The following is a 14892-nucleotide window of genomic DNA, read 5'->3' as shown; positions in this document are numbered from 1 at the left end:
AGGCGGAGGGAGCCAGTGTTTGTCCACAGACAGCCGTTTACTGCTGACCTTCTGATCGGCAAGGCCAAGAGGCTCAGTGGTTTAGACCACAGCGCCACCCATGTCCCTATCCCACCTGTAACCAGTGCTGGATTTATATATAGGCTAAGTAGGCTGAAGCCTGTTGTTGTTTAGTCGTTTAGTCGTGTCCGACTCTTCGTGACCCCATGGACCAGAGCACGCCAGGCACTCCTGTCTTCCACTGCCTCCTGCAGTTTGGTCAAACTCATGCTGGTAGCTTCAAGAACACTGTCCAACCATCTCATCCTCTGCCATCCCCTTATCCTTGTGCCCTCCATCTATCCCAACATCAGGGACTTTGCCAGGGAGTCTTCTCTTCTCATGAGGTGGCCAAAGTATTGGAGCCTCAGCTTCAGGATCTTCCAGTGAGCACCCAGAGCTGATTTCCTTAAGAATGGATAGGTTTGATCTTCTTGCAGTCCCTGGGACTCTCAAGAGTCTCCTCCAGCACCATAATTCAAAAGCATCAATTCTTCGGCGACCAGCCTTCTTTATGGTCCAGCTCTCACTTCCATACATCACAAAACCATAGCTTTAACTATACAGACCTTTGTTGGCAAGGTGATGTCTCTGCTTTTTAAGATGCTGTCTAGGTTTGCCATCGCCTTTCTCCCAAGGAGCAGGCGTCTTTTAATTTCATGACTACTGTCACCATCTGCAGTGATCATGGAGCGCAGGAAAGTAAAATCTCTCACTGCCTCCATTTCTTCCCCTTCTATTTGCCAGGAGGTGATGGGACCAGTGGCCATGATCTTCATTTTTTTGATGTTGAGCTTGGGACCATATTTTGCGCTCTCCTCTTTCACCCTCATTAAAAGGTTCTTTAATTCCTCCTCATTTTCTGCCATCAAGGTTGTGTCATCTGCATATCTGCGGTTGTTGATATTTCTTCCAGCAACTTTAATTCCCTATGCCCTTTTAAAATGTGGTTTGGGGTTATTGGGTTGTTGTTTTTACTTTGGTTATCTATATTGTAGTTATATATGTTGGTTTTGTTCTGTGAACCGCCCTGAGACCTCCGGCTGTAGGGCGGTATTCAATAAATTAAATAAATAATAATAAAGCGGTGCGGAGAGGTTGCTCGCCCTCAGCTGAGGCAGCGCCGTGGGCCAGCAGATGGCGCTGCCCTCCTGCCTCCTTTTCCCGCAGGCTCCCTGAGCGCGGAGAAAAGTTGGGGGACGAGTCAGCCGGGAAAGGAAGGAGAGGGCGGCAGCAGCATTTGCATGAGCAGCGGGAAGAGCCAGTGTGTGGGGGGAGTGTGTGTGTGTGTGTGTATGCGCGCGCGCGCGCCTCTCTCCGTCTCTCGCTCGCTATATAGGATGTGCCGCGGAATGGGTGGCTCGTTGCTGTAGGCGCGCGTGCGGCTCGCCCTGCCTTTGGCGAGCAGCGTTTTGCAGCGCTGCTGCTGCTCTCTTCCTCCTCCTCACCACCGGCAAGGCAAGCGATCCCGGCAGGCTCTGGCTTTTCCCGGCTGCCATCTCCTTCTCCTCCTCCTCCTCCGCCTGCCTGCCTGCCCTCTCTCTCTCCCATTTTCCTCCGCTGGGAAGCCTCGATGTGCTGCTGCCAATGGCCGGGGCACAGCCAGGGGTGCACGCTCTCCAACTGCTGCCGGTCCGCGTCTCGGCCAGCCTCAAGAAAGGCACCGTCTTCGTCAAGTGGGACGATGTAAGTTAGCGGAGCGCGCCGCCTCGGCCGCCCTTTGCCCGACCTTCCTTGCTCCCTCTCCCCGCTCACCTTGATGGATGGAGGGTGCCGGGATGGAAGGGGGAAACGCCACGCGTAATTACGCAACGGCCAGAGCGCATCGGCCGGGGGGCTCGCCACATGGGCGGGATGGTGCCTCGCCGAGGGCGCGCGGTGCTCATCGGGCTCGGTGGCTGGGTCACACACAAACACGTGTCTGAGATGGGCTCTGCTGAGACGCAGAATCGGGGATCGGGTCAAATTTCAGCTGCTTCTGGGCACGCAGGGGTTTCCCAAGTGGCCCTAGCTCCGGAGCAGAGTACATGCTGGGGTAGCTCGGTCGGTAGAGCAGGAGACGCTTGATCTCAGCGTCGTGGGTTCGAGCCCCATGTTGTGCATGCTCCTTGCACGCCAGCGGATTGGAACAGAGGACCCACGCCGTCCCTTCCAACTCTACAAATCTATGTTTCTGCGATTCAGTGCTTTGCATGCCGGCGATTCCAGGTGTGAGCCAGTCCAGCCAAAGGAGCATAGGGCTGGGAAAGACTTACTCTTGAGAGACAGGCAAGGGAGGTGGGCATGAATGGAATTTGTACCAGTGGGCTTGACTGGGGATCTGGCAGTTCTCCCTATGTATTGTCCATTGCTGGTGCTTCTGGGAAAAAGCAGAAATCTCTATAAAGTGGAGTGGTGGAGGCAGAGTTGGGATTAGGTTATGCCATTTCTTTCCCCCCAAAAGGATGGATGGATGGCATGGAGATGAAGAAGCAAAAATGCTGTCACATGGGTTGCGAAGCATCCTGACAAATGCAGGGTCCTGCGAGTGGGTGGGATGGGCAAGTGCAGGTGCTGCCAGCCTTAAAGTTGGGAGAGAAGCAGGAAGGTGGAGCCGGTCTGATTTTTCTGTGGCGAAACATTGGAAGAGCATTGGTTCCCAATGAGTTACCCTTGGCAACAAGCAACTCAAATGCATTGATGTGGATTTAGACAAGCAGTTTGGTGCTTGTGTTGAGAAGAAACGGGCACAGCTTTTGTGGGTATGTGCATAGCCTAGTGTGCATATACACACAGAGAGAGTTTTTGAAGGGAAAATAATAATAGAATTGTAGTGTCTGGTCCATCCCCCTGCCATGTTTCTAAGTGGAACTTGGAACTGGATATTATTATTTTTTAAAGAAAGTTTGCTACTTGATCTTTTCCTTAAAAATTGATTTTTGCACTCTTTAGTGCCCTGTTTAGATGCAGAAACCTCTCTGTAAGCTAGTCTTCACTCAGTTTCTCAGGTCCTCAGAGTTTTTGCTGTCATATAACTACTTATTATGGGTACATACAGTGGCATTGGTAAATTGAGTGTTACAGAGTTCCATAGGCAAAAGTAGGAAGACCTCCGTTGCCCAGAAAGCTTGCACTCTAAAACAGATAACTGAGGACATGGGAGGCATAGACAGAAGGTGGTAATAGGTTTGACACTACAGTTCTATGTTTATTTTTGCTTCTTTATTACCTTTGCATTCCACAATTTGCCTTTTAAGGTAAAGGTTAGAAAGTGAAGTTGTTTTGTTATGGGGCATGGTGTTTTTGCACCTTACCTTCTGGCTTTGTTAGTGTTGAGGGTAGAAATTGGCGCATGTGGTGAGAGCATCACTGGCTCAAGTAACAAGCAGTTATTTACAAAGTGACACCTCTTCCCCCTTCTGGCATGACCCTTGTTTTGATAGGCATAGGTACAAGCAAGAGTACACTGTGGTCTTGTTCTCACAGGTATTCCACCTGCACCTAGATTGTATCACGGCAGGCAGGGGCTCACATCCCTGAGTGCTTGGCCATAAAAAAATAAAAACATGAAACCTGGAAAACTAATTTGCTAACATAATTGCTAACAAGACTTCTCTGTGCATTGCTTTATAGAGAAGCTGGCTTGGTTTATTCCTCACTGTGCTCTCTCTTGAACTTGGATTCCCCCTGTGCTACAGCTTCAGAATTTGGATTTGTAAGTGGAGATCCTAAAGCAGAAAAAGAAAGAAAAGTTCTTTCCACTTCTACCTGAGTTTAAGCTAATAGGTTATGTCAACAGGTTGTGTTGTTTAAGTTAACAGGTTATGGGTTGTGTTATTTTTGTTTCTCATTTCCTATTACAGTGGACACTAGTTGGAGTGGGTTTTGCTGGATGCAGGAATAGCAAAAATATTCTTTCTCATATAGAAGGAGCGATGCTGTGAAGCTGAAGCTTGTTTTTTTAAATGAAGAGTGGCAGTTCCAATTGTGCTTTATTTCCATATCTCTGGTCTTGATGTCTACATATAGTCTAATGGAGCAGTCAGGCACAGGCAGTGGTTAAACAGCTTAAGATAAAAAGTGTTTCCGTTGGGGCTTTAGCACTGATAAGCCCTTTCAACTGGGGAGGATACGGGACTTGTTTGTGACCCTAACGGGCATTTAAGTATAGCAAACTGAATTGAGGGAGAGCTGGCATTTCAATAAGCCTTAAAAATCAAATGCTTAGATGCCCAAACATGCAACTGGCTGAGAACAGCTTATCAGAAACGCTGCAAGATCTGGATTCTGAGCAGAATTGCTGCTGACCTGTGAAACAGTGCATTTATAATCCACTTTATGGGTTCAGAAGACACAACTTTTCATGGGGAAGATGTTTAAGAGCAATTGTCTTCCTCCTAGTGAGGAAGGAATGCATGTCAGTGCCCATCTAGCGTATAATTGGGTTGCAGTACAATTAACTCGGCTGCTATTGAAATTTTGCTTTAAAGGGGATAAGATTGTTGGTTTTAAGTTGCCCAGCCAGGTCTTGATGGATTTAATCACAAGAATTTCTCTTCTGATCTGCAGCAGCCTCCTGATGTTGTTGGACTTCCAGCTCTCATCATCCCCAGCCAGCATGGTCAAGGATGGTGGGAGTTGTCCTAAACATCTGGAAGGCAGCAGAGACAAAATGAGGTGCCAAGCATTTCCGAACACATGTTGGCTTTTCGGTGTATAGCGTCAGAGGACCAAATGCAACGCATTGGTTAAAAATATGGCAATATGGCAAATATGGCAATATGGCAAATATGGCAATATGGCAAATATGGTGCAGTGAAGGCATGTTTTGGTAGAAGTCGGGGTCAAAGACATTTCTGCAGTTCCTTCACTAAGGAAAAATCAGTGCTCATGCATTGGGTACCAAAGGGAGGCAAAGAACCGGATTACAAGGCAGGCACCTCTTATTAAATCAAAAAATTGTAGAGTTGGAAGGAACCCCGCGGGTCATCTAGTCCAACCCCAAATAGTGAAGGTGCCATTGGTTATACCAACTGATTTGGAGAACAGCTGCAGCTCAATGGTAGAGCATCTGCCTTGTCCATTCCCTGGCACCGCAAGGGGGGAACATCTGAAAACTTGGGACGTTGTTACCAGTCAGCGTGGCAATATTGAGCTAGACAGACCAGTGGTCACTGACCTCCTTTCCTATATGTGCAACAATGTCCTAAATAATCTGTGTCACTAATAGCAGCTGCGACAAACTGCGGGAGCACCTGCAGGTAAAGTTAGATCAGCGTCTTCTGTGGCCGAGTTTTCAAAATGCTTGCAGGCAGCTGTTCCATCAGTGCTGGCTTCAGATATGTCAGGCAGGTCACAGACGACGTGTCCTTTGAAAAGAGGGTTTAAAAGACCATGCCTGAAATTACCTCCTCTCGTTCTGTCTATGCTCTTGGCATCAACATCAAGCAGTGTAAAAGCTGTGTGTTTATGTCAAGTCCGGGAAGTGTTGCTATGCTTCGAACAGCAATGAACAAACTCTGACCTCTCTGAAAGTTAAAGAGCTTTGTATAGAACTGGTCCTGGGAACTAGAACCACAGTTAGCCCTAAGGTCACAAATAAATAAAACCAACCAGTGTATGCGGCGTGTCTCTCGTTCTAATCTTAAAGCCAACTAGATGTGACAGTTCTGTGATCAGATCTGATGTCTGTTCCGAAAGAGGCCATGGGGGACAGGTGGGGACAGTTTAATTCCTTTCTCTCTCTCCTCTGCTCCCATTCAACATCCCGTAGCTACTACGAACTGTGAAAACAGTGGAAACAAATCTTGTCCTATTTTTGCCCTATGTGGCTGAAGGTGCTTTCACATAGCAGGTTGCTGTGAACTCGGTGATGCTTGGTTTTGGGGGGGTTTCTTTATTATCTTTCTCATCAAAATGCTGTCCCATTTCCACCTCTCTCCCTTTAATCTGGATTTACTGTTTCTGAGTTTTTATTTGAACTTTTCCATGGAATCTGGATCAAATGGGAAAATAATACAAGGTGGCATTGGCATGCAGGTGACAACACGCAAAACTTGCACGCACGAGCAGTCACTAAGTCCACAATACAGTGGTACCTCGGGTTAAGTACTTAATTCGTTCCGGAGGTCCGTTCTTAACCTGAAACTGTTCTTAACCTGCAGCACCACTTTAGCTAATGGGGCCTCCTGCTGCTGCCGCGCCGCCGGAGCACGATTTCTGTTCTCATCCTGAAGCAAAGTTCTTAACCTGAAGCACTATTTCTGGGTTAGCGGAGTCTGTAACCTGAAGCGTATGTAACCTGAGGTACCACTGTAAACTCTTTCTTGGAAGTGCTCTAAAAGCAACACCTAACAGAGTGGTTTGTATGAAACGTTTAAATCCCACTATTCTGCAACTTCAACCCAAATAAAATACATTGGAAGATTCAATTGCAGATCTCTCTGGCTTTCTTAGTCTGGCCCTTAGTACCAAGAGACAACATATTGATGTGCACAAAGAGTGCAGTGTTTGAAATTAGCCAGGCGCATATTTTTTTTTAAAATAATATTTATTAAAATTTTCAAAAGTACAGAAAGTAAAGATTAAAATACGTTCAAAGCCTTATTTTCATACATCTACTTTCCGGGACTCCCCCCTTCCCCCACCCCTACCATATTCCCCTTTCATATTGTTGGCTCCACAAGTTCTCAGTTCTAATTAAAACTTAATTTGTTTAAACCATTATTCAAATTTAAATTTAAATTTATACAATCCTCATATTGAAAGACAAAAGTTCTCTCCCCGAGGCCCACCCCATTTCCATTCCACAATTCCCCCTTTTTTTTTTAATGATAAAAACACCCCACACGATAGAAATATAAGAAATAAGAAAATAAAAGGTATAGTAGATGAAAAGAAACCAATTCAGAAAAAAGTTGACAAGCCTTTGGATTCTAGTTCTCCCCCCGCTGTCCCCGGTTTAATTTCCCTCTGATCACCAATCCATGTTGTCTACCTGGAATTGTTAAAATCCATAAATCCCATTTTCCCCCAACTCCTTGCTGGCTTTTCTTTTTATAATTATTCTTAAAGTTATTTTTAAACCATTTAGCTTCAAATCTTTAATAGGCCTCCCCCCATTGTTCTTTCCAAGTTGTAGTCCAGTTTCCTCTTGTTCTGCTTGTTTCCTCTTGTTCTGCTGCTAGTTTCCTCTTGTTCTGCTGCTAAAACGTTCTTGTTCAGAAATTTAGTAAGTCTGCAGGGATTATTGTTATTCAGGAACAAAAACTTGCGTTCAGTCCCTCTTCAATAGAAAGTTCTATTGTCTCTTTTAGCTGAACACCCTGTAGACACAATATTGCAGCTTTCCCAGAGGATAACCAGTCCTGTAGAGTTCCAATGGTATTTTTCCACTCACGACCTTCTTTGTAATGTCCCGAAACTCCTCTAGGGGGATTGTTGTAACTTTGTTTTCTCTAGTCCAAAAGTCCGATTGTTATCCATGTTTTCACCATTTTGTATCCAAGTTTTAACGGATTATAAAAAATTTGTAACAAAATTTGTAACAAAATTAACCAGCAAAGTCCTCATAATAAAGTCCTCTTTGTATTTCCGACTTTGACAGCTACTTTGACAGCTGTCAAAATCTCCTTCGCTTTTCGCCAGGCTCCTTCCTTAATCACCCCGGTTCCCAGGGGGGGGGGTTACGTTTTCCTTCTCCCTCAATTCTTCCTCCAGCACATTTCTTGTAGTTTCCCATCGTGGAATTCTTAGTTTAATACAATTCTTTTTGGACCTTGGTTTCCCAGTCCTTGTTTTAGAAGGTTTACAATAGGGAGGGGGACTGACTTCCTTTTTGGATCCCCCCCCGATCGTATCAAATCCGAAAAAAATTTCTTTTTTTCTCCTTTTCTCCTTTTAAACCCGGTTTCCAAATTACTCACGGGTTGTTGTTGAAAGTCCGAATTCTCAATGGAAGAAGTCAGCGCTCTCCGCCGGATGGCTTGCGGCTTCGCTCGGCAGGGATAGCGAAGGACTCAAAGCACCACGCTTCTCCCCGGCACCCCATCCGTAGCCTTTAAAAAGGCTCCTTCACGAGTCGGGAGGGCGCTAGCGGTGCCAGCCGAGTCTCCATGTCCACGGCCTCCGTGGCCGTGGTTTTTAAGGGTCCCCGCATCGCCGGTGCGGTAGGACCCAGCCCCTGCCGAGCAGGCTCCCTCCGGAGCTCGGAGGGAGTCCGCCATTCGGCGATGGCGCCAACCCGGAAGTGAAATTAGCCAGGCGCATTTTGCACCTGGCTGTTGGCCACTTGCGACCAATAATAATGATTTAATAATTATTGGGCGTCCCAAGTAAAGATGTCCGAGTGCCATCCTGGCACCTGACATCTCCACCACCTGGAGGTGCATGCCTGGGGATCATTGGATCTTGACTGTTTTCACACACTAGCAACACATCCTGTAGAATTCTATCTTGTTCTATTTTATCTGCCCAAACAGAATGAGTTTCAGGAGCCAAAATGCTTTCTCTGTGCAGCCTGAGCAGGAGCAGTCACCATTAAGAAAAATAGGTCAGAATAGGCCAATATATATGTGGACAGCCCCTGGGTCCAGTAATTCCCTCCCCCCTTAACTACTTTAACTACTCCTCAGCTGCCGCTTAAGTCCTCCCCCCCTTAAGTTCTTAACCTAGCTCAAGGTTGTCATCTGAACTAACCAGATGTTTAACTGAGCATCTATCACATCCAGTCCATCATTTGAAAAATAAGACTTTAGAGGTGCCTTAAAGGTAAAGGTAAAGGACCCCTGGACGGTTAAGTCCAGTTAAAGGCGACTATGGGGTTGCAGCACTCATCTCACTTTCAGGCCGAGGGAGCTGCGTTTGGCCACAGATAGCTTTCTGGGTCATGTGGCCAGCATGACTAAAATGCTTCTGCCACAACGGAACACTGTGACGGAAACCAGAGCGCACGGAAACGCTGTTTACCTTCCCGCTCGAGCGGTACCTATTTATCTACTTGCACTGGTGTGCTTTCGAACTGCTAGGTTGGCAGAAGCCGGGACAGAGCTCACCCCATCACGGGGATTCGAACCGCCGACCTTCTGATCGGTAAGCCCAAGTGGCTCAGTGGTTTAGAAAACGGCAACTAGACATTCCCTTTTGGCGACTGCAACCTTGGTTTAAGGAGCCATTTGGTGCCTAGCTTATATATCTGAGTCTATAACACTCAAGAGTGCATGTCCTGGGATGTGGGAAATCTTTTGGGAGCTACATCAAATTGGGCCCACTGGATCTGTTGTAATCCAGATGTGAGGCATGTCTGGATTCTGATGTCCGTTCAGTCCGAAGTTGTATTAAAGTCCAATGCAGATAAAACACTGTGTATGCCTGCCCCTCTTTCCCCACCCCTCTACATCTGTCTGTTGATCCAGCCTTCAGATTTCAAGTTGATGAACAGCAGAAGCAGGTACACCAAAGCAGGATGGAAAGTATCCTTGCCATGCCACTGCAGCTTAAGTGCTTCCAAAGCAGAATAGGAATGCGCGAGGGATAATCCCATCTGATTAATGGGCAGGTTCTGGGAAAGTTGTGAGCTCAGGCGGCAACAGCAAAAAATGTAAGCTTTAACTACTCCTGAGCTGCCCAGGTAAGATGCAAAACTGAAATGAGACAACATTTTGGGATGTAATCCCTTTATAGCACCTTTGGAGAACCTTTGCTATTGGGAAAGGCTAAATGCCCTGTACTTCTTTGGAAGCTTTACTTCAGGGGTAGGCAACCTAAGTCCCGGGGGCCAGATGCGGCCCAATTGCCTTCTCAATCCGGCCTGCGGATGGTCCGGATATCAGCATGTTTTTACATGAGTAGAATGTGTGCTTTTATTTAAAACGCCTCTCTGGGTTATTTGTGGGGCATAGGAATTCGTTCATATTTCCCCCCAAAATATAGTCCGGCCCACCACATGGTCTGAGGGACGGCGGACCGGCCCATGGCTGAAAAAGATTACTGACCCCTGCTTTAGTTAGTGCAGGACGCAGCAAGAACTTATTTTTAAAAAAGGGAAAAAAAGCTACCATGTACTTTAAAGTTTATTCTTAATAGTGCAAGCACAAATCCCAGCTGGATAAATGTAAATTGACTAATCGAATAAGCCACTGCTAATGCGCTCAGAGCCCTCATCGCCCTACCAGGTGATAAGCCGTGTTTGCAGCACAATTTTATGCATTGTTTAGTAACACTGTTTACTTAGAAACAATTCCCACAAAGTTCACTGGAGTAAGTGGGATAGTACAGTGGTGCCCCGCAAGACAAATGCCTCGCAAGACGAAAAACTCGCTAGACGAAAGGGTTTTCCGTTTTTTGAGTCGTTCTGCAAGATGAATTTCCCTATGGGCTTGCTTCGCCAGACGAAACGTCTTGCGAGTTCTTGCGAGTTTGTTTCCTTTTTCTTAAAGCTGCTAAGCCGTTAATAGCCGCTAAGTCGCTAAGCTGTTAATAGCCGCTAAGCCGCTAATAGCCGTGCTTCGCAAGACGAAAAAACCACAAGACGAAGAGACTCGCGGAACGGATTAATTTCGTCTTGCGAGGCACCACTGTATTGTAGCCTTGCTGATGCCTCCTCGGGGCCTGATCCCATCCAAAGGGTGAAAAGGATTTTGCACTTGGCTGATCTTGGTAGATCTTGAGAGTGAGGAGGAGGGAGTGGGTCCCATGATCAATTTCAAATGTGCCTGTTGTAGAATCCTCTGCACCTAGTTGGCTGTAGGAAAGCCATAGCTCAGTTGTAGCATGCATGTGTTTTTTTATCTTATCTTGTTTCTACCCTGCATTTTCAGTGCAGCCCCCTTGTATGCCAAAGGTCCAAGGCTCAGTTCAAAAGGCTTTGCAAACAGCAGGTCTGGACAAATCCTCTACCTGAGATGTTAGAGAGCTGACGCTGGTCACAGCTCACCGGCTTTCCATACCTTGCTACCCTCCTTAGCTTTGTCTTCTCCTAAAGATAATAATAATAATGTATAATAATAATTCATTATTTATACCCCGCCCATCTGGCTGAGTTTCCCCAGCCACTCTGGGTGGCTCCCAATCGACTGTTAAAAACAATACAGCATTAAATATTAAAAACTTCCCTAAACAGGGCTGCCTTCAGATGTCTTTTAAAAATAGGTTCCCTTTAACCTCACTTCTCACAATGAGGGAATCGCCAGAAGGCCCTCGGCGCTGGATCTCAGTGTCCAGGCTGAACGATGGGGGTGGAGATGCTCCTTCAGGTATACTGGACCGAGGCTGTTTAGGGCTTTAAAGGTCAGCACCAACACTTTGAATTGTGCTCGGAAACATACTGGAAGCCAATGCAGATCACTCAGGACCGGTGTTATATGGTCCCGGCAGCCACTCCCAGTCACCAGTCTAGCTGCCGCATTCTGGATTAATTGCAGTTTCTGGGTCACCTTCAAAGGTAGCCCCACGTAGAGTGCATTGCAGTGGTCCAAGATATCCTGCAAGGCAGCAGAAGTTTAGGTGCAGAGTCTTCCTTCTCCTAGATGGGCTACCTTCCCTGGTTGACGAACCCCACTTGCCCCTTAATTGTCTTAAAATAGCTCCCTCTTCCTTTAGATAAGTGTTTCCCAACCTTGGGCCTCCAGTTGTTTTTGAACTACAATTCCCATCATCCCTGACCACTGGTCTTGCTAGCTAGGGATGATGGGAGTTGTAGTCCCAAAACAGCTGGAGGCCCAAGGTTGGGAAACACTGCAGATGATAACATGTGTTAGGTAAAGGTAAAGGTACCCCTGCCCGTACGGGCCAGTCTTGACAGACTCTAGGGTTGTGCGCTCATCTCACTCTATAGGCCGGGAGCCAGCGCTGTCCGCAGACACTTCCGGGTCACGTGGCCAGCGTGACAAGCTGCATCTGGCGAGCCAGCACAGCACACGGAACGCCGTTTACCTTCCCGCTGGTAAGCGGTCCCTATTTATCTACTTGTACCCGGGAGTGCTTTCGAACTGCTAGGTTGGCAGGCGCTGGGACCGAACGACGGGAGCGCACCCCGCCGCGGGGATTCGAACCGCTGACCAAGCGATCGGCAAGTCCTAGGACTAACGTGTGTTAGTTCACTTCAATACAGTATTGGGGAGCCCAGGTAACCACTGCCTTGCACAATCGACCGCAAGACATGGAGCACACACACCATTTGAATGGCAATGTTCATCAACTTGGGGGGGGGGAGCGAGCCCCTAAAATATTTTATGGGTTGGCGAAGGGACCTGAGTCCTTAGGAGTTGGCTCCTATGCTTACTTTGCAATGTGGTAAGCTGGCCCTGCTGTTTTTGGGGGACCTCCTGCTCATTCTGCAGAGGGAGGCCCTAGACTTCTGCTGCTAAGTCGTGCCCTGATGGGGTTTAGCCTCCCCTTAAAGCAATGACAAACCTAGACAGCATCTTAAAAAGCAGAGACATCACCTTGCCAACAAAGGTCCGTATAGTAAAAGCTATGGTTTTCCCAGTAGTGATGTATGGAAGTGAGAGCTGGACCATCAAGAAGGCTGATCGCCGAAGAATTGATGCTTTTGAATACTGGTACTGGAGGAGACTCTTGAGAGTTCCATGGACTGCAAGAAGATCAAACCTATCCATTCTGAAGGAAACAGCCCTGAGTGTTCACTGGAAGGACAGATCCTGAAGCTAAGGCTCCAATACTTTGGCCACCTCATGAGAAGAGAAGACTCCCTGGAAAAGACCCTGATGTTGGGAAAGATGGAGGGCACAAGGAGAAGGGGACAACAGAGGACGAGATGGTTGGACAGTGTTCTTGAAGCTACCAGCATGAGTTTGTCCAAACTGCGGGAGGCAGTGGAAGACAGGAGTGCCTGGTGTGCTCTGGTCCATGGGGTCACAAAGAGTCAGACACGACTAAACAACAACAACTTAAAGATGCCCCTGTGCTTTTCTTCCACAGCCAGAGTTGCTTTCACTGTCTTCCCGTCTCCGTGTGGAGCTGTGTCCCACCAGGGAAAAGAACTGAAGTGGAAGTGCATAGGAGCTGGTTGTATGTAGCTAGCTGCTCGCTCCATCTGTTAACAAGAGGGCACAATCTCCCACATATTATTACAGCACCGTTCTGGTGGAGAGAAGGCGACACGAAAAGCCATTATGCGACATGAGAAATGTTCCTAGCTGATTTCCTGAAAATGGCATGAAAAGGCAATGTTGCTCAGAGTGCAGCTTGCCTGTTCGGAATTAAATACCGCCATGAATAGCAGTGCTGTGCAGAAAGAACCTGTGTTAAATTTTTTCAGTTTCAAGGGATCTGAATATCTCGACTATGCCTTGCTTTTCTTATGAACCTATACAGCTGCTATATGCTGAGCTGGACCACTGATTCATCTCTAACCCAATGTATTTTCCACTCTAGCTAGCAGCAGCAGCAGCTTGCTAAAATTTTGGGTAAAGATCCTTCTCAGCACCTGCTCCCTAAAATTCTGCATTTGAGAAGAAGAAGAAGAAGAAGAAGAAGAAGAAGAAGAAGAAGAAGAAGAAGAAGAAAAGAAGAAGAAGAAGAAGAAGTATTTTTTATTTATATCCCACCCTCCCCGGCCAGAACCGGGCTTCAGGGTGGCTAACATCAAAATATATAATACATTAAGACTTAAAAATCAGCAATCGACTGAAATACAGCTTAAAATCGGATTAAAATCAAAATAAGATCAAATGGCTACCCACAAATTATAGCTATAGGGGTTGGGAACCTTAAGTCCTCTCCAGACTCAGCTATTTGTATGAGCCGGTGAGAAGAGTTAGGCCACTTATATGCAGGGTCTTGTAAAAGGAGAGGGGTCAGACAGGGCCCTGACCAAAGGCCTGGCGGAACAGCTCCGTCTTGCAGGCCCAAGAAGCCAAGGGTCTGAACCTGAGGCCTTCTGTGTGTGCCTGACTGCTGAGCCATGGTCCCTCCAGATTAATTGGAGCATTGATCCATCCAGTCCAATTCCACTCTCACTGCCAGTGTTGCTCTTAGATATTTCCAGCCCTGCTACCCCTTCCACTGAAGATGCTAGGTCATTGCCTTTTCAGTGGTTAAAACCTTAAACACTCCTTAGGTATCTAAGGGTACAAGGTAATTTGATTAGGTGTGTGATTGCCAGATTATTACCACTAGGATAGTAAGAGTGAAACTGAACCATATAATTGGTTTATCAATTTAATTTGCTAAAACAATCGCTGAACTTAAAAAACTAGGTTTGATATGTCCAATATAAATAAGAAATCTGCAAATACAGTGATATCAAGTTCTGTTACCAATCCTAGCAGAAGAAACTCAACTGTTGATTCAGATATAAATATGGATATGAAAGAATTAATTTTGGTATTGAAAAGAGACCTCTTAGAAATGAAGAAAGAGATGAATGAAAATGCTAGGACTACGGACCAAAAACTGGATAGGATGGGAATGAAAATTGACGAAAATGCAAAGATGGTGACAGAGTTAACAGGAAAAATGAATGAGTTAGTTGTAAAAAATATGGAGATGTCAAAAACCGAACTTGGGACCTTTTGCCTGTAAGTTGCCCTGAGGTCAGAGGTAGGGAACTGGCCAATGGCATCATGGGCCTGCAAGGATCCCTTCTTGGCAGGGCCCAGTTACACTACCATTCATGGACTGTCCCTGGATAAAGTGACTTTTCTTCCTTAAGTTCTCAAAGTTCGTAGCTTAGCTTAAGGTTGTCATCTCAACTGGCCACATGTTTAACTGATAATCAATCACAAACAGTCGATCGTTTGAAAAATAAGACTTTAGAACTATCTTGCCCCCAAATGGCAACTAGACATTCCATTTCCTTAAACTGTAACCTTGGTTTAAGGAGCCATTTTGCGCCTAGCTTATATATCTTGA

At 46.4% G+C, this 14892-nt stretch overlaps 1 protein-coding gene across 2 annotated transcripts in view; it reads left to right on the top strand.

Annotated features, from left to right (window-relative positions):
* Positions 1-1259: 1259 nt before the first annotated feature.
* PLCB1 (phospholipase C beta 1) overlaps positions 1260-14892 on the top strand; it is a 468615-nt gene continuing 454982 nt past the window's right edge. Inside the window, exon 1 of one of the 2 annotated variants that reach the window (XM_028722210.2) lies at positions 1260-1725. In XM_028722210.2, coding sequence (XP_028578043.2) covers positions 1627-1725 — 99 coding nt within the window. In that variant the 5' untranslated portion in view covers positions 1260-1626. The remainder of the gene's footprint in view (positions 1726-14892) is intronic. The other variant, XM_028722211.2, reaches the window with a different exon arrangement.

The sequence above is a fragment of the Podarcis muralis genome, chromosome 3 (genome assembly GCF_964188315.1).
Source record: "Podarcis muralis chromosome 3, rPodMur119.hap1.1, whole genome shotgun sequence".
Lineage (NCBI taxonomy): Eukaryota > Metazoa > Chordata > Lepidosauria > Squamata > Lacertidae > Podarcis > Podarcis muralis.
The sequence above is the reverse complement of the archived record's forward strand: the minus strand, read 5'-3'. Positions and strand labels throughout refer to the sequence as shown.